We start from the raw sequence: 17,509 nt of genomic DNA on the forward strand, positions 1-17,509 counted from the left end.
TCCTTGAGCACTGGGGTAGTGTTCAAGTAAGGGGTACAGTGCATTCACCAAAGATGGTGTGCTGCAAGATTTTACAAGACGGGAAAATGCGTGTGCCTTCCGGGGGTGATGATCGGGGTGAGGAAGCAGGTCATAAAGCGGAACCTGCAGGATGTGCCCGCGGTGGGGCTGGGTGCACCCTGTTCCCGACTGCTCCGTGCAGAGGCCGGAATGTGGACAGGGTTATCTCTGGGTGGTGGGATTATGGGAGATTTCCATTTTCTTCTCTAGGCTTCTATATTTTCCCCATTAGGTACCATAAATCTGCATTTCATTTATTAACAGTTTTAAGTTATCAGAAAAGAACTGGCGCTAGTAAAATTGTATGATCCTCAACGCATGGGCAGCTTAATGGCTTCCCAGGGACTCCCCTCGAGGGATGGATTTCCCCAGCTGTCCTGGGCAGGGATCCTTAGGCCAAGTTTACAGCTGGGCAAATGCACAGAGGGTTAGGGCAGAGCCAGGGGGCCCAGGCTGTCCAAGTCCCCTCCCCCCAGGGGAAATGGCCCCGTGTCTGTGTCTGTCTGGCTCCTCTGGGTGTCTCAAACATGAGGCCTTGGGGAGGAGCTGGAGGGGAAGCTGAGGCTCAAGCCCGGATTGCTGTGAGCCACATCCATTTGTGAGCCAAACTCCTGGCCAGTCCGAGCCCGTGTCCTGGCCTCTGAGGTCTCGGCTTTTCTCCCTCAGATACCGGCTGGGTTTCTGTGGTGGAAGCAGTGACGTGGCCTGGCTGGATTTATCCCACGGGTCTGCTCACCAGGGCGGCTGTGGCTGCCTGGGGCTCAGGAGCCACCCCAGCATGGGATAAAGCTGACAGACAAGGCTCCAAGAGGCCACCAAGCCTGAGAGTTGGAAATAGCCTCGGGGACCAATGAGTCTGATTTTCCTTATTTGTATCTGGGGAAGCTGAGCCCCGAGCTGAGACAAGACTCACCAAAGTCACTTGTGAGCTGGTGGCAGAGCTCTGGTGGGTTAGGTCCAGGACCCAAGTGCCCTGACTCCCCAGTTCCGTGCTCAGCCTGGGTGGGGCAGCGTGGTATAGTAGGAATGGCGATTTCAATCAGTCAGACCAAAGTTCTAATTCTGGCCGTAACCTTCAACTTGCTGTGTGACCTCGAGCAAGTTACTTCACCTCTCTGAGCTTCAGTTTCCACCTCTACAAAATGCAATTGGTTGATGAAGGGCCCAAATGAGATACAGACATCAAGTGCTAAGTAATCTACAGAGAGAATGGTGACTAGAGTCATCTTTGGGGCCAGAAGTTCTGTCCCAATATCTCTTGTCCCTGCCATTTGTTTGGAGTCTCCAAGACCAGACTTTGGAGTTATGTTTCGGGATCAGCCTCCACTGGTGGGAACTAAGGCCAGTAGGCTGGGATGTCCCCCAGGAGGCCTGTACTCCTGTTGCCTTGCCCATCCCTAGTGACCTTCTTCTGTTTCTCTGCAGGGTGAGCCAGGCGATGGTGGACGGCCGGGGCCCGTGGGCGAGCAGGTGAGTCAACACTGTCCCGGAGCATAATGACTGCCTTTCCTGAGCACTTACTCAGTGGGAAGCACTCCTGTGCACCACCTCATTTCATCCCTGTGGCAGCTGGAGAGATAGGTTCGTTGATCTCCCCCTTTCATTGATATGGACCAACGCTGGCTCTGAGGGAGGTGAGGTCATTGAGTGAGAAAACCATGAACCTTGGTCATGATGGCTGTTCCCCACTGCCTGACTCTGCAGATGTGTTGGGGGCATTCGCCCAAAGACATTACATGACTTTGCTCCCAGAATGTGAAAGCTGGAAGAGCCCTTAACAGTTGCCGCCCGTGCTTGATTTATAGACAGAGAAGCTGAAGACCAGAAAAGCAGAACCACCCCTTGCCAGGGCCTCTTGGTCCAGGCATCCCTGAATTATGAAGAAAATGGGATCCAAACCAGTGGCACTTCTATTTAGGAAGCCAGGCCAAGGTCTGAGGAGGAGAGGAGGTTGCAAGTAGTTGTTGAAAAGAAGGTTGGAGCACCACGACCTTCAGTATCGAGGTCCAGGGCCCTTGGCGCTGGAGAGCAGCAGCTCGGAGTGCCGGGTGGATGACAGGCCTCGTCCCTCCTCCGCAGCCCGGTGCCTCCTGAAAGCTTAACCTCTGGGCTTATAGGTCAGGTCGGGAAGGTCGTAGTCTCCTCCACTCCTTTAAAGAAGGACCCCACCCTCTGAACCCTGCAAGGGGCTGCCTCAGGCAGGAAGGAGGAATGATGCTGGGGTCCCAGAAGAATTTATCTCTGCAGAGAAACACCATCAGTGGCGTGAGAGTCACACACGATGAGCTTCCTCACCAGGCCTGCAACATCTGTTGGGGGAAAGAAAGGAATTAAAGCAGGAGGAGGACTGGATTTTTGAAACCTTTCCAGTGTCATTCGAGCGCATTCTGTGGGAAGCCCGGGAGTTTGGAAGGGCTGCCGCGGCCTGGATGTATTTCCTGATTGGAAAAAAAAAGGCAATACATTCAGCAAATTTAATTTCATAGTTATGCTCATGGTAGGGCCCTCGGGAAATAGATACTCAGAATCCTAGGATGTCAGGGCACAAAGGGTCCCTAGAAATCACTCTCTCTTGTGCCTTGGATCCCTTTGGCAGGCCTATGAAGCCCAGGGACCCCTTCTCAGAATAGAGGATTTTTAAATGCATTAAATAGGAAACAAAGGACTGCAGAGGAAATCAATCATATTGAAATACGAATATGACAGTATGTTAAAATGTGGTCTCATGGGTAAGCTGCTTTATTCTCGCTTTAAATAACGAGATCGAGAGGCAGGTCCAATAACGACCTCAGTTTCGAAGTCTCTGCAGCCGTGGCTGTCATGTGACACGTAAATATCTGTGGCCGGTAAAGATGCTGCGGGTTTGTTGCCTACACTCATAGTTGAGGGAAATGCTAGATTTCAACTAGAGGTTGGTTAAAGTGAAAGTTGTCATTTTTCCCATTCAAGTTCATGGACCCCTGCAGTCCATCCACGGAGCCTTACGGGGACCCCAGGTTAAGAACCCCTGGATCCTAGTCCATGTTGGCAATCTGGGATCCATGGAGAAGAATGGGCTTGACCAGGATGACCAAGGATGGTAGTGGCAAAGCTGGGGCCAGGAGGAGCGGGAACCCTGCCGGGGGCTGCCCTGGGCCCACTTACTCGGTAGAGCCCTCAGCTAGCTGCCCAGCCTGCTGAGCAGGAAAGAGAGACCTGTCTGAGCCATGAGACAGGGCTGGAGCCTGCTGGCTGCCACTAGGCACCCTGGGGTGCCACGCCAGCTGTTCCCTTGGCCCCCTCCCAATGTGGGAAGGAGCAGACATTTCCTGTTTGTGACAGAATCAGAGGATTCCCCAGGAAAAATTGTAAGGACTTCCTTATAATCCCAGCATCAGCTACATTTATCAGGCATGTGTTAGGTTCCAGGCTCTGTGCCAGACACTTTCCATACCATCACCTGCAGTTCCTCCAGCAACCCTACGGCAGCAGGTACTATGATCCCCATTTTGCATATGAGGAAACCAAGGCTCTGAGAAGTTAAGTAATTTACCCAAGGTCTCCCAGGCAGTAACGTGGCTGTCAGAGCCCAGGTGGACACTCAGGTCTGCTGGATTCCCAAAACCTGCCCTGAAAGGGCTAAAAAACCCCTGACCTTCTGAGCTCTTACAGTTTTCTAACAGCTGGCTAGAGTGCAGCCAGCCTGCCAGGCCCTGTCCTAGGTGCTGGGCACACAGAGATAATCACCAGGCATGGGCCTTGCCTTTAAGAAGCTCTGTCCAGGGGGAAGCCAGGCATCCAAGCACCTCACCCGGAGATGTCTAGTCCAGCAGAGGACCCACGACCCAGCACCTAGCAGAATGTCATGAGAGCAGGGTGGGCCTGAGAAAAACTCCCATAGTCGACAACAGGCCTTTATCTGTAGCTGGTGTGAGGACCGGGCCAGCCTTTCCCCCCAAACTGGGGACTCAGGTCCTGCCTGTGCAGTGCCCTCTGTAGGCGATAATGCTGCTTCCTCTCCCCACCCCTGCCCTCCATGCCCTCTTGCCAGCTGAGGAGCCACCTGTCCCACAGCTGCCAGAGCTGCTTCTCCCCCAGCCTCGCCAGGTGGAAGTCCTGGGCCTCTGGGGAGAGCGTCCCTGGACCAGCTCCACCCATGGCACAGGCCAGGCCTGTCTGGATGTTCTGGGACAGTGCCCCCAGGAGGGGTCCCGGTGGGGGGAGGGGGCACTCGCTGTATGGCCCTTTTTCATTAGGCTCTTGTTTGACTTCTTGTTCCTGCCTGCCTTCCAGGACCCAACAACTCATAAATTTAAAGTAGCTATGAAATTTCTGTTTCTCTGGGCCAGTCGGGCAGGGGCCCCTTAACAGAGCAGTTTTTATTCCCTTTACTCGGCATCCTCTAAATGTCTGACTGCTCCCTTGTGGGCAGCTCAGGCCTCTGTCTTAACCCCATGCCCTTTTAAAATAAATTAGAATGGGATAGGAGGAACTAACATTTATAGAGTGCCTGTAAGTGCTGTGCAGTATCGCCGGTTCTCATAACAAGCCTGGGGGGTAGGGGGAGCCCTTTATCTAAGTCCCCTCACTCCACACGTGAGGCTCAGAGAGGCTCTGCAATTTGCCCAGGGTGCACAGACCTGAAGATTGAATCATGATGACATAGATTAAGTGTCAAGTATAGGGCTTGGCCCCTCCCCCGTGCCAGCTGTTGTTATTAATATTGCTATCACCTTGAAAATGATCGAATTAACTTTTAAAGTCGTTGTTGCAAAAGTCGAATACTTGGTTATTTTCTGTGACTTATTAGCTGTGATCTCACACCTTGTCCCTCACTGCTCTCACTTCATACTTCAACCCTGAAGGGGCTCTGAGCCCAAGGCACAAGGCACCCCATGTGTGGCGATGGTGCTGGGGTGCCAGGGAGATCTGTGCCCTGCTCGTGGCCACACGCATTGCAAGGACAGGTGCATGGGGTTTGGAGCCATACTGCTCAGAGCTGAATGCCAGGCTCAGCTGCAAGACACAGGTAGCCCTGGTCTGAGCTGCCACTTTAAAACCGCCTCTGGGCCCCACAGAGCAGACCTTTGGAACAGGGTGCGAGTGGGGTCTGGGCTTGCTCCTCCAACTAAGCTCCTCACGCTCGCTGAGCGTGTGCGTGTCTGCCTGCTCAGGGCAGCCGCGGGGCCAGCAGCCACCTAGAAGAACCCTGGAACGCAGAGACGAGTTATCACCCAGTGGAGTTAAAAAGAGCAACAGGAACCACAGTGTGTGAATGTGAGTGTGTGTGTGTGTGTGTATGTGTGCCCTTTCAGAAAGGAGAGGAAGCCTTTCACAAGACAGTAAAAAGGCCTCCACTTCCCAGATTTCAATCAGGTCTTTTGGCGAAGGCTGTGAGGGTATTTCTATCCTGCCAGCAGGTTCGTTTTTTTTTTCTTTGAAACAGCCTCAGAGCCCTGAAAGATGGGGACAGATTTCTCACAGGCAGCCCTCTTCCCAGCACAGCTTAAGGGCCGTCCCCCACCTCCAACCCACCCCTCAAAACCTCCCCCCAACACCCCGTCCCCAAACGTGGCCGCCTCCCAGCTTCTGGCGCGGGAAGAATGTTTGGCGCTTCTAGGGATGCTGGCAGCGGCCCCACGGCTTGGCTCGGAAATCAGAACCATCTGGTGGAGTGGAGGAAGTCAGGACAGTGCCCGAAGAGAGGCAGCTCTGTCCTCGGTGGCAGCCCCGCGCTGGCTGGATTACCAGGCACGGGCAGGAGACCCGGGAGACAGGTCCAGAGGAAGAGAGAGGCAGGCAAGTTGCCTTTGAAACTTAGCACATCCCTGAATTCACCTTCCTTCCTTCTTTCTCTTGCTTTTCTACTCGTTTCTTACAGGGACTTCTGGGATTCACTGGTCTGGTCGGGGAGCCAGGAATCATGGGAGAAAAGGTAAGTTGTGTTGGAGGGGAGATCTAAGCAAAGAGAGCTTGTGTTTAGAAGTTTTAAAAAGGCAAAGAGGCCAGTTGCCCTGGGGATTTCAGACCTCGCTTCCCTGGCCTTTCAGACCCTCAAAGAGCCACATCCCTTGTCGCAGCATCCCCTGGGACTGCACCCCTGCCCTCCTGTCAGCACCCCTGAGCGCAGTTAGGTGTCTGTGTGACAGCCATCGATGTGGCCTGGGCTGCTCATGGCCTGCATGCTCGCATTGCACAGCGGGCAACAGAGGGAGGTAAAGATTCGTTTTTCAAAAAAGGAGCCCCTTACATTGCCTTGTTAATCACCAGCAGCCTTATTTCACAGACCCAATTACCAAGGCTCCAACAGGGGTGGTGACTTGCTCAAGGTCACCCAGATGGGAAGTGGCAGAGCTGGGATTTGAACCACCTTCAGTGCCCATGGCCACACTCTGCCTCACACTGGCTCCCAGCCCAAAGCATGTGACTCCCTGTTTCGCACTGTGGGTGCTGGAGGGGAGGGTACCTGCTTTCCTGTGTAGGGCTTACCTGATCCTCAGGCAGGGCCCCTGGGGGGGGGGAGCCGATATTATTCCCATTGGATAGATGGAAAGACTGAGGTCCTAATCTGGCCCCACCTAGCTTTCCAGGCTCATCCCGTGCCTCCTTCCTTGTCACTCCCTCTGTCCCAGACCCTCTGACCACCACCACCACGTTCTTCTCCTCCTCCCTCCCTTCTTCCTCTTTTTTTTCTAAATTTCACTTTTTAAAAAAGTAATTATACTCATAAGAATTTGCAAAAAAAAAAAAAAAGCACAGAAATGTCCTGAGTACCCTCACCCTGTTGCCTCTGTGGTAACACCTTAGATAACTTCAGTGCAATATCCAAGCCATCTCTGGCCTTCTTTTGTTGCTTGAGTGTTCTGTGTCCCTCCTCAGCGTAGCCCATGCCGTTCCCTTGGCCAGGTACACCCTGCCCACTCCATCCTCCAGCCTCCATCCTCTTTGCCTAGGTGGCTCTCAGTTATCCTTTAGCTCTCTTAGGTCACACAAGACTTTCTGAGGGAAGCCTTCCCCACCACACCTCTGCACCCAGGTGGACCAAATCCTCTATCAAAATGCCTTGGCTCTGAGACCCACTTCCTCACTGCACTGACCCCAGTTTGCATCTGTTTTGATGATTTGTGTTCGTCTCCCCGTTAACACTCTGTCTCACTCCATGTAAGCAAGGTCTGTCTGTCTCTGACCCACCATTCAGGGTCTCAAATATCATACTGGGCATATAGTGGATGCCGAAGAAATGTTTGCTGGCTAGGTGGATACAAGAAACAGGGCCTCAACAAACAGAGCCAGGATTCAAACCCAGAGCCCCATCTTCCGGCTGTAACTCTGGCTGCGGCACCCTTCCTCTCTGCCTAATCTGTCTGGATTGGTCAAGAGAGACTGAGTTACATCTCTGATTCTCCAGCATCTCATCTAGGTTTGGGCAGGGGGTGGGGAGACTGAAAGAAATGCCTTCTATTGCCAACTCTGCCTTAGCAGGCCCAGCCCAGGGAATGCCAGGCCTAATGGGGACCAAGGATCAAAGGGGACAATGTATTTAGCAAATCCCTGATGAGGACCATCCTTGCTCAAGGGAAGCCCATTGTGTAACGTGCTGCAGTGGAAGCTGAGGCCTTCCAGGGCTTGCCAGGGGTCTTGGCTTCTGCAGAATGAAATCCCAGGACCCTTGGGTGATGTGGCTATAGAACTTGGACAAGTCCCATCCCTCATTAGCCTCTGGAGGGCCCTCTGCACCTGACTCCAACAGGGCCACCCCACTACCGTGACCTCCCTGAATTGCTGTCTCCATCACAGGGTGACCGGGGCATGATGGGACCCCCAGGCGCGCCCGGACCCAAGGGGTCGATGGTAAGGAGCAAGTCTGCATCCCCTTGCCCTCTCCTGTCACAGCCGTGGTGACGGCTCTGCTCTCCTCTGCCTGCCTCTGTGTACCCCAGGCATTCACGATGACCAGCTCCTTCTCCCTCCAGGAGGCCTGGCTGCTGCCCGTGTGGCCCTGGGCTGGGGCTGAGCCGGCCGAGGCAGGACTGCAGGAGGAAGAGGCACCTTCCAGAGCTGATTCCTTCTTTTTCTTCTCTTTCTTGGTAGGGTCATCCTGGAACTCCAGGTGGTGTTGGGAACCCCGGAGAGCCTGGACCTCCGGTAAGCAAAGCCCTCATGTACTCTGAGCTCAAACCCACTGTTGAGTAATGTGAGGAGTCCAGGTCTCAAAGTCCTGGCACTGGACTCGAATCCCAGCTCCCTCACTCCCTGGCTATATTGCCAGAGCGGATCATTTAACTTCTCTGGGCCTAAATTGTGTTCATCGGAAAAATATAGAAAATAATCATGGTCATGATAGTGTGGGTGCGAGGGGGAAATGAAACCATGCAGCTAATGTTCATTACATAGGGATGCTCATTGCAAAGGAGTGTCATGGCCATAAGCACCACTATTGCTTTGTTATTTCACTGGGGGTGGGGGTGGCCCAGACTCAGGGGCCCCTCCCACTCCCCCTGAGGGTGAGGTGGGGATAGGGGAGGAGTGGCTCTCATCCAGAGCACCTGGAGCTTCTGGTCCCTCTACCTGTGCTGGTCGAGGACAGAGGGAGATGAGGCAGGGCACTCACTTCAGCCAAGGTGGAGGCTCAGGGCTGGGTGCCCACTCTGGCGAGGGGGAGGGGTGGGCTTCAGGCAGGGAAAGGGTGTAGAGGGAGGGGTCGGGAGCAGGCAGGATCCCGGGGCAGGGCTGGGGGATGATGAGTTCAGGCTGCCCAGGTGCCTTCACCGGCCAGCCTGAAGGGTTCTCTGGGGTCTGACGAGGGAGGGAAAGGGAGCCTTTGATGGTTTGGACCCAAGGCAAGTGCACACACACCAGTTATCTGAGCCAATTAGGGAAACATGGCCCAAACTTTTCCATGCACCTACTGTTTGCTGCGCCCATGCTCAGTCCTGGAGATGCAAAAATGATTAAAAAATAGATCCTGCTCTTAAGATTTTTACTGTCTGGTATAATTGTCCTCTCACTCATTAATAGCCCTTTACTGAACACCTACCATGTACCAGGCAGTGGTAGGTGCTGAGGAGGGATACAGAAGGGCTAGCCCAGGGCAGGAAGCCTGGACACATAACCATCATCCAAAGATGGAAGTCCTAGTCAGCGGGTGGCCCTGTCAGCCCCCCACAGTCGTTTTGGTGAGGTGGGGAACTCACTGTGCAAAGTTGGGATCTGAAGCTAACACTCTGGGCTCCTGATGGCATACTTTACCCCCTGTTCGCAAGAAGGAGGAAAACCTACATCTGGCCTGGGGCTGGAGGGACTGGTTGGCAAACTGAGGCATAAGCTGAGGGTCCCAGCCCATCCAGCCCAAAGGCTGCTGGCCCACCTCCCTCCCCAGTTTTCACAGGACCTGAATACCAGGGCCCAGCAGACACTTCTGGAGGTGGAGTGATTGGAGCCCATCAGCATAAGAGGTGCCCAGGGTAGGGCAGAAGCCAGAGAACAAGGATGCTAGGGGTTCATCATCAAATTCTATCTGTGCCCCTGGACCTTGACCTCCTTGAACCTCAGTGTGCCCATCTGTCCAGTGGGAGGAGGAAAGCCTGGAAAGGAGGTGTTAAGACAAAAAAGAAGGCCAGTGGGAGGTGGAAAAACAGTGTGGACATCCAGGCCAGTATAGAAGGAAAGTACAGGCCTTCTCTGAATCCCCTACCTCCGAGGCACCACTGACCTCCTTGTGCCATTTCCTCAGTGCTTCCATCTGTTCAATGGGTTGGCTCCAACTTAGTGAAATCAGGCAATGAGTAACCGCTTTCAGATCCCAAGCTTGCCATTGACCCTCCAGTGTCACAGTGTGGACCTGGACCCTTGGATCTCTTGGGGCTCCTTTTGGACAGCCAGCTGCCCCAGTGCCACTGGGGAAGCAGAATAGCATGAAGGTCCAGAAAGCTTCAGAATCAGACACGTGTGAGTCCTGGATCCTCCCTTACTAACTGTGATTGTAGACAACATTTATAGCTTCTCTGAGCCTCAGTTTCCCCATCTGTGAGTCGATGTAATACCACCTTGGTTATGAGATTGTTGTGAGGAATAGATGATATTGTGCATGATGTAATGCTTAGCAAACTACCTGCATAGACTAAGTGTTTCATGAATGGTAATCATAGTAATTACTATCGCTATTTGTTGGCTATGGTAATTACCACTATTATTAGTGAGACTATTACTATTAAATTGACATTTCTGATGATACTGTTCACATCTAATTGGCATTTTCCACTTTTCCAATCACTTTAACATCTGTGTTCTCTTACAGTCCACTGAGGTCAGCCAAGGTTACTATCTCCATTATTTGTTGGGGGGATGGTCAGGTTCTGGGGCCCCCAGTTTCTGACCTCCTCCCCCTTTAAGAGAGCCAACAGTGACCTTTCACTGAGGACCCTCTAGGTCATTTCATTTTCCCAGCAACTCTAGGAGGCAGAGACTCTTCTTATACCCATTTTATAGATGATGACATGGAGGCCCAAAGAATTTTAAGTCACCTGCCAAAGGTCACAAAATTAGTAAGTGGTGGAGTTGGGATTTGAACCTAGTTCTCTGGGGGCGTAGTCTGCTCTTTAAGGCACTCTGTTGCCTCTGAACTGAGACTTGGCTCCTGAAATTTCCCAGTGACTCATTGCATACCTTCTGCAGTCTGAGATCCCTCTCTAAAATGGCCTGTTCTCACCCAATCTTCATGTTCTCCATCATCTGGGAGTCAGATCTGTCTTTTTATTGGGCCACGCTGGGGTCCACACCCTGCTTGCTCTGCTGACAAGGGGTCAGGGTGGGACCCAGCCCCTCACATCAGTTTAGCAGTTGGAGGGTCTGTACCCCTTGAGGCTCGGGGAAGAGAGAAATAGGAGCAGAAAGAGTTTTTCCTGAAGCTCCAAACAGAGTTGGGCCTCTCCCTGACATTCGGAGAGGGGATGAGGCTGCCTCTTCTTGAAAAAGGAGGACGCCCAGTCTGAGAATCGCCGCTGAGCTGGGAGGCTCCTGAGCTGTCCGAGGGGCCCTTGGGCAGCGAAGGGGTGAAGGCGCAGCATGACGTGTGTAGCTGGGGCTGGAACCCAGGGAGGGAGACCTAGCCACGGGGAGAGCGCCTTCCTCTCGTCATCTTCTTTCCCTCCCTTTCCACCCTCTGTGCTCTTCAGTCCTTCCTCTAAATCCCTGTCATCAGCCTGCCTCGGGCCAGGTGCTAGGAATGCAAAGAACAGAGCCAGCCCTGTGTTTTCTTTCCCTCCCTCCCTGTTTCTCCCTTGTGCCTCTTCTTGTCATTCCTTCATCAAACCGAGATAACCACGGAGATAACGGGCCATCTTCCTGTCTTCCTGGGCCAGGCCCTGCTCCCTTCTCTTGGCCTCCCTCCACCCCCACTCCTCTGCCCAGGCTTTCCTCCTTCTCCCCTCCCCCTCCCTGGCCCTCTCCCCTCCACCCACGCTTCCTGCTCCCCCATCCCAGGGCCATGGACTGGTTCTGCCCCTTCTCACCGCTCCCCCCACCGCCGCCCCCGGGCTCTTTCTGCCCTGGTCAGAGCCTTCTGGACGCTTTCAGGTAATATTCAGGGTCAGAACTTGGGTCACCATATTCTTGTGGATGGAGAGAGAAAAGGGGACGTGAGTGTTGGAGGAGACTTTGTCAGGAATGTCTTCATAGCTTCTGGTTGTTGATTTTGAGATAAAGAAGAAAGTGGCTCATCCAGCCAGGATGCCTTTTCCCCACTGCCAGATTCCCAAGGCGCTGACTCCTGCTCAAGGTGGCAGCTTGTCGGCTGCTTCTCCCCAGGGGGCGGGTCTTCCCACTGGCCGGGTACTTCCATCTGGAGCTGCCGGGCCCAGGAGGGGCCTCTCCTGAGCAGCACTTGTCTGCGGCTGCAGGCCCAGCCTTTACTTTACTGGTAGTCTTGCTCCTTGAAAAAGGGCGTCTCTAAACTCTTTCTCCTCCCCACAGGGTCCTCCAGGATCTCGAGGTCCACCGGGCATGAGGGGAGCAAAAGGACGCCGGGTAAGTGGGGTCCAGCCCCCAGGGACTGACACTGGCTGGGGACACTTGCCAGAGAAATTAACTCCTGGTCCTTGTCCCCTGCCCAGCCCTGACATCTATGACTTTCACAGCATCGGGCAGGGTTCCAGGCTCATCCCGGGTCTGACTCTGGGCATAGTATCCCCACCCATCTTTTCCATACCATTTCTGAGCACCAGGCCTTGCCATCTAGTGGGCGTGGAGGGGCTCTGTGATACCAGTGCTTTGTCCATCCATGTGTTTGTTCACCCTTTCATTCAGCCACCATTTATTTAGTACCTCTTCTGGGCCAGCCACTGTTGGAGGCTTTGCAGATACCTATGCAGAGAATAGGATGGCAGGACCCTGGCTTGGCTTCATGGTTCAATCAAGTAGGTTAGACAGTTACAGGGTCATTAGCGTGTTGATGGTGGAAATCAACAGGCACCTCGCCTGGACAGGGTACCAGAGAAGACTTCAAGGAGAGGGTGACGCTTGAGCTAATGCCAGCTTCCAGGCAGAGGGAAAGCCCTAAGATGAGAAGGAGTCATGTGTTTATGGTTCAACAGAGGGATGAAGAAGGGATGAGACCAAGAATTAGCAGGCATCGAGCCAAGCAGGGCCTCAAACACCACAGCTAGGCCTATGGGCTCTGCTTCAGGGTAGTGGGGAGCCACAGAGGGTTTAAGCACGGCTGGCCTGAGCACAGTAGCCAGAGGTAATCACTAGTACTTACTATGTGCCAGGCACCGTCTATCACGTACGTTGACTCATTTAATCTTCAACACTACCCTGTAACATTGATGCTTTTCTTATTCCCATCTTACAGAAAAGGAAACTAAGGCACTGAGAGATTAAGTCACCTGCCTCAGGTTGCACAGCTAGAATGGCAGAAGTGTGATCTGACCCCAGGGAATCTGACTCTTGTGAATGCTGAAGGCAGGGGGGGCTGACGGAGTGGCTTCCCGCCTGCTTCCCGCCTGGCCCAGGTGCCAGGCCATGCAGCCTTGTGAAGAGAAAGCAAGAAGGCGCAGGTGGAGCCGGCAGCCCAGGCCTGGCATTCAGACTCATACAGGGGATCTGTGATGCTTATTTGCTTCTTGGCTGGATTTCAAGTAGTTTAAAAATTTCCCCTGAACCAGATGGTCTGAGCAGTCAGCCTGGGAGAGGCAAGATTTAGTGGCATTCCTCCGGCCTGGCAGGGCCCCTCCCAGTGCCATATCCTGGTCTCTTCGAGTGGCTGAGGCCCATTGGCAGCCGGGTTCCACGTTGACCCCCTGCACATTTCCTCCTGCCCCAGGAAGCCAGACTAGCTGGAGGGGGAGCTGTGTTGGCCCAGGTCCTGCCCCCTACAACCTGCCACATGCAGAGGCTCAGGCCCCCAATGACTCACTGAGCTCCCCACAACCGTCTTCCCACCCCTTCTCTGGCTGTGGCTTGAAGAATGTATCTCCTGCTTGAGGAAACCCAGGCTCTCAACCACATGAACGTCTCGAGCTGAAAGGGGAGCTTTGGGAACACAAGCCCCTCCCCGTGCTGGGTCTGGAAGGAATGCAAAACCTGTGGAATCGGCCTCCCCTGGGTTCCCTGCCTGACTGGCCACCGCTCCACAGATGGGGAAACTGAGGGTGGTGGGGGACCAGAGGGGCACCTGCTGAGCCTATGAAAGAGCTCAGTTCTGGGCAGGCCCCCTGTGCAGCCCCTGGCTTGCCCTGTGACTGTAGCAAGGTCTTGCTGCTCTCTGGGCCTCAGTTTCTCCATCTGTGCTGTGGGAAATGAGCTTGGAGGTCTGCAAGGCCCTGCGTGCTTCTCTGCCTATATGAAGGATGGGCCCTGCTGCCCACCACTCTCTCACCCCACTGCCCTGGGCAGAATGAGCACTAAGGGGTTGAGACCAGGGCCAGGATGGGGCCCCAGACCCTTGGCTCTTGGAAGGGCTGTTGATCAGGGTCTAGGTCCACAGGCCTCAAAGAGTGGGGCTCTGGGGTCACACAGGTATAGGGGCAAGTCTCAGCCTTCCCAGGTACCCACTCTGGGACCTCAGCCCAGTTTCTTAACCTCTATAAGTCTTGCGGGATGACATAAGGAGCCAGACTTTGAACCCAGTTCAGCTGAATGCCCATTGTTTTCCACCACTACCTGTCACTGTTTACCAGTGTGGGAGTGAGCTCCCCATCAAAGGGGGTGCGCAGGTCAGGGCCAGGGGCAGGGTGTTGGAGAAGACAGTGTCTAAAATCCCTCTTCCCTGGGAGACTCCGCTATCTCCCTCCAAAATCCTCTTTGAGGGAGTCGTGAGGATTCTGAGATCCAAGTGCCCGACACTGGCCTTTGCCTCCTTTGGGTGGGGCTTAGAGCCCCTCAGGTTTGGCCTTGAATCCCAGCTCCTCCTTTTTGATCTTGGGCAACTGACTTGCCCTTTCTGAGGTCACAGTTTCTCCTTTGTAAAATGGGTCAGCACCTGAATAGACCTCTTTTGATAGCCGTGGGGATTAAATTCCTTCGCCAGAAGCTCGAACGTGGTGAGCACCTGGTGGAACAGCAACAGGTAGCATGTACTGGGCACAAGTACACGCCCTCTCCATCACAAGGGCTGTGATTGGCCAGAATTTTTGTCCCCTGGGGCTCCTCCCCGACAAGCCAGACCCCCAGCTGTGACTGCTACAAGAGAACAGACTTATGGCTCTAACAGAAGCCCAGGCCTGCCTCCCACGGGGCCAGTTGGCCCATGTTCATTTGGGGAAGGAGGGGGCAGGACTTGGGCACCCACAGGACACAAGACAATGAGCTGCAGAGTGGCCCAGAGCAAGGGTTAGGGTATGCACTGCCCTCGAGCCTCTCCCAGCATAGGGGATCCCCTTTGCCTCCTACACCCTTCGGACAGAAAAGGTTGGTCCTGTTTCCCCCCAGCCAGCCCCAGCTTCTCGCTGAGATCTCTGGCTCCCAGGGGATAGCAGTCTCCCAGGTAAGAGGGATCTTAGACATTGTCTTCTCTAACACTGTGCCCTGGCCCTGACCTGCACACCCCCTGTGATGGGAAACTCACTCCCATACTGATAAGCAGTGACAGTGGTGGAAAGACACGGGCATCTGGCTGACTTGGATTCATATTCTGGCTCCACCACCTGTTAGCAGGGCGACCATCGGCTGTTTCCTTATCTGTAAGATAAGGATGACAGCTCTCACTGTCGCTGTCACTGCTACTGCTGTCATTGCTGTTGTTCGAGATCTCATGACCTTTCTCCCAGAAAGGCTTTCATTCCCAGGATAAACAGGGTGCTGTGTCATTTAGGCCAAGCCCTGGACACCTCGGGGCCTCCACTCCGCTCCCAGACTTATCTCTTTCCATGGAGGTTTATGCCTTAGTTAGAGACAGAGGCCAGGGGCTGGAAGCCATCTCTCAGGTGGGCCAGATGCCCACCGTCAGCTCAGCCTCTGTCCCAGCTCTCATGACCTGGGCTGCCCCCACCCCAATCTGTCTCCATCACCACCAGGCCCCTATGCATGGAACAGGGGTGGTAAGTCTGACAGTGTCCACCTGAGACTGAGGCCCAGAGAGGGGAAAAGGCTTTCCTGGGGTCATACAGCAAGCCGGCTGCAAAACCAGGACTTGCACCCATGCCCTCTAATTAGACCTCATCTTGAAAACTCTCAGCTGATACAAGCTGCCTGTTCTGAGGAAAGGACTGATTCCAGGCTGGCCATGCCATTGCTCTGTGCTCCTGCCTCTGGGGAGCCTGCAGCTCCTCTGGCAGGACCAGGTATTTTGAGCAATTACTATATGCCAGGCATGTGCATTATGTCCTGTCTTGAGGCGGAGGTTTCTCATTCCCATGTCAGAGGTGGTATACCTGAGGCTCAGCAAGGAGCAGTCACTTGTCCTTGAGACACAGCCTTTCCTGAGCAGCACTGTGCCTAGTACTAGACCCCTGATGATCCGGGCCAGGGCCTGAGACACTGGGAACAAAGGTTCCCAGCCCCGTGGTCTCCTGGCCCAGGTTTATTTCATCAGTGAGGCCCTATTTAAAGTTGTGCTGTGGAGTTGAAGCATTGGGAGCCCCAGGTAGCTAATAGAAGGCATCATCGTTTTGGGGGTTCAATTATTAATTGAAAATTTCCTTGTTCAATATTTGAATGATTTCTCTGCGTTCCATTTTCTCATGCTTCATACCTTCCCCCACCCCAGTACTTCCCTGGGCCCATTTTGTGGCTGGTCATCTCACTGGGATGGGCCAGCCTCCTTCACAGGATCCTCCTTGTCTCCACAGCACGGCCTCTTTAGCCCTCAGCAGAACAAACACCACACTGTTCTCCATGGGGGCCTCTTCTGGGGGACCCCATCCCGTCTGTGTCTCTGTTGGAAGTCCCATGGAGGGGACACATGGGGCAATGGGTGGAACCCTGGAGGGAATACTAGCTGCTAACATGCTAAGGGACCCTGGACAAGACACTTCCCTAGCAGGGCCTCAGTGTTCCCATCTGAAAAGAGAATTCCACCTGCCCCAAGGGCCTCGCAGCTCTCAAAAGACCAAGAATCCTGTCTCAGGGGTTAGACCTGAGCCTGGAGCTCCAGGGAAGAGCTGCCTGTTCCCCCACAACCCTCATCCCACCCCCGTTTCTGCTCCTTCCTCATGTCAGCTGGGCCAGATTAACTTGCACATCTGGCTGGAGGAGGGGGCTACTCACATCTAGCCACAGGCAGACCCTCCCCTGGTCACGTCCTCTGTCAGGTTCCCCCAAGGGCCATTGTCCACAAACTGCTTCTGCCCCACATGTGCTCTCGGAAGTGCAGGTAACAGCAGGTGACAGCAGAGTCTGAAGACCTGGCTATGTGGCCATGTGTCTCTCAGCTCTGCCCTTAGTTCCCACGTCTGTGAAATGGGTTGGCTGGCTGACCCCCACCATTTCTTCAAACAGGATTTAAATGCACCACCAGCCCCATTCTGGATCGGTAGTACCTCTAGCTGAGTCCAGCCATGCCACGCCCTCCACAGAACCATCTCAGCGGGCACACTGCACTGGGAGACCCTCCTGAGAGTGGGAGGATGAAGGAAGTGGGAGTGGGAGGGAGCCCTCGTTTGTGCCCCGAAAGGCCCAGGGCTCTGGGCAGCCCCGCCCTCCTGGTTCCCAGCCCGAGGGAGACCCCTACTGTCCACTGTGCTAGTCCCTTTTTCCTATTCCAGGGACCCCGAGGACCAGATGGACCAGCTGGGGAGCAGGGGTCCAGGGGCCTGAAGGTACCAACCCCCGTGGCTGACGCTTCCTCTCACCTCCCACGCTGGGTCTGGCATCCAGACACCAGGGCTCGCAGCCTCTTCAGTAACAGGCCCCGTGGGACAGCAGGGCGTCCCGGAGAGACTGCAGGGCATGTTCCTGAGTGCTCATCCGGCCACTCTTCTGGTGCTGGCAGGCCCCCAGCACGGGGGCAGGGAGGGCAGAATGAGCAGACAGA

At 54.3% G+C, this 17,509-nt stretch overlaps 1 protein-coding gene across 5 annotated transcripts in view; it reads left to right on the plus strand.

Moving 5' to 3' along the window:
• The window catches only part of COL27A1 (collagen type XXVII alpha 1 chain), a 142,181-nt gene that overhangs the window by 79,903 nt on the left and 44,769 nt on the right, over positions 1–17,509 (plus strand). For 4 of the 5 annotated variants that reach the window (XR_012072200.1, XR_012072199.1, XM_072959984.1 and 1 more), the window contains 6 exons: positions 1,486–1,530; positions 5,921–5,974; positions 7,837–7,890; positions 8,131–8,184; positions 12,010–12,063; positions 17,241–17,294. Coding sequence is in view for 3 of the 5 variants with exons in the window: in XM_072959984.1 (XP_072816085.1) it covers positions 1,486–1,530; positions 5,921–5,974; positions 7,837–7,890; positions 8,131–8,184; positions 12,010–12,063; positions 17,241–17,294 (315 nt within the window). In the remaining 2 variants the exon portion in view is untranslated. The remainder of the gene's footprint in view (positions 1–1,485; positions 1,531–5,920; positions 5,975–7,836; positions 7,891–8,130; positions 8,185–12,009; positions 12,064–17,240; positions 17,295–17,509) is intronic. The other variant, XM_072959987.1, reaches the window with a different exon arrangement.

This window comes from Vicugna pacos, chromosome 4, assembly GCF_048564905.1.
Source record: "Vicugna pacos chromosome 4, VicPac4, whole genome shotgun sequence".
Lineage (NCBI taxonomy): Eukaryota > Metazoa > Chordata > Mammalia > Artiodactyla > Camelidae > Vicugna > Vicugna pacos.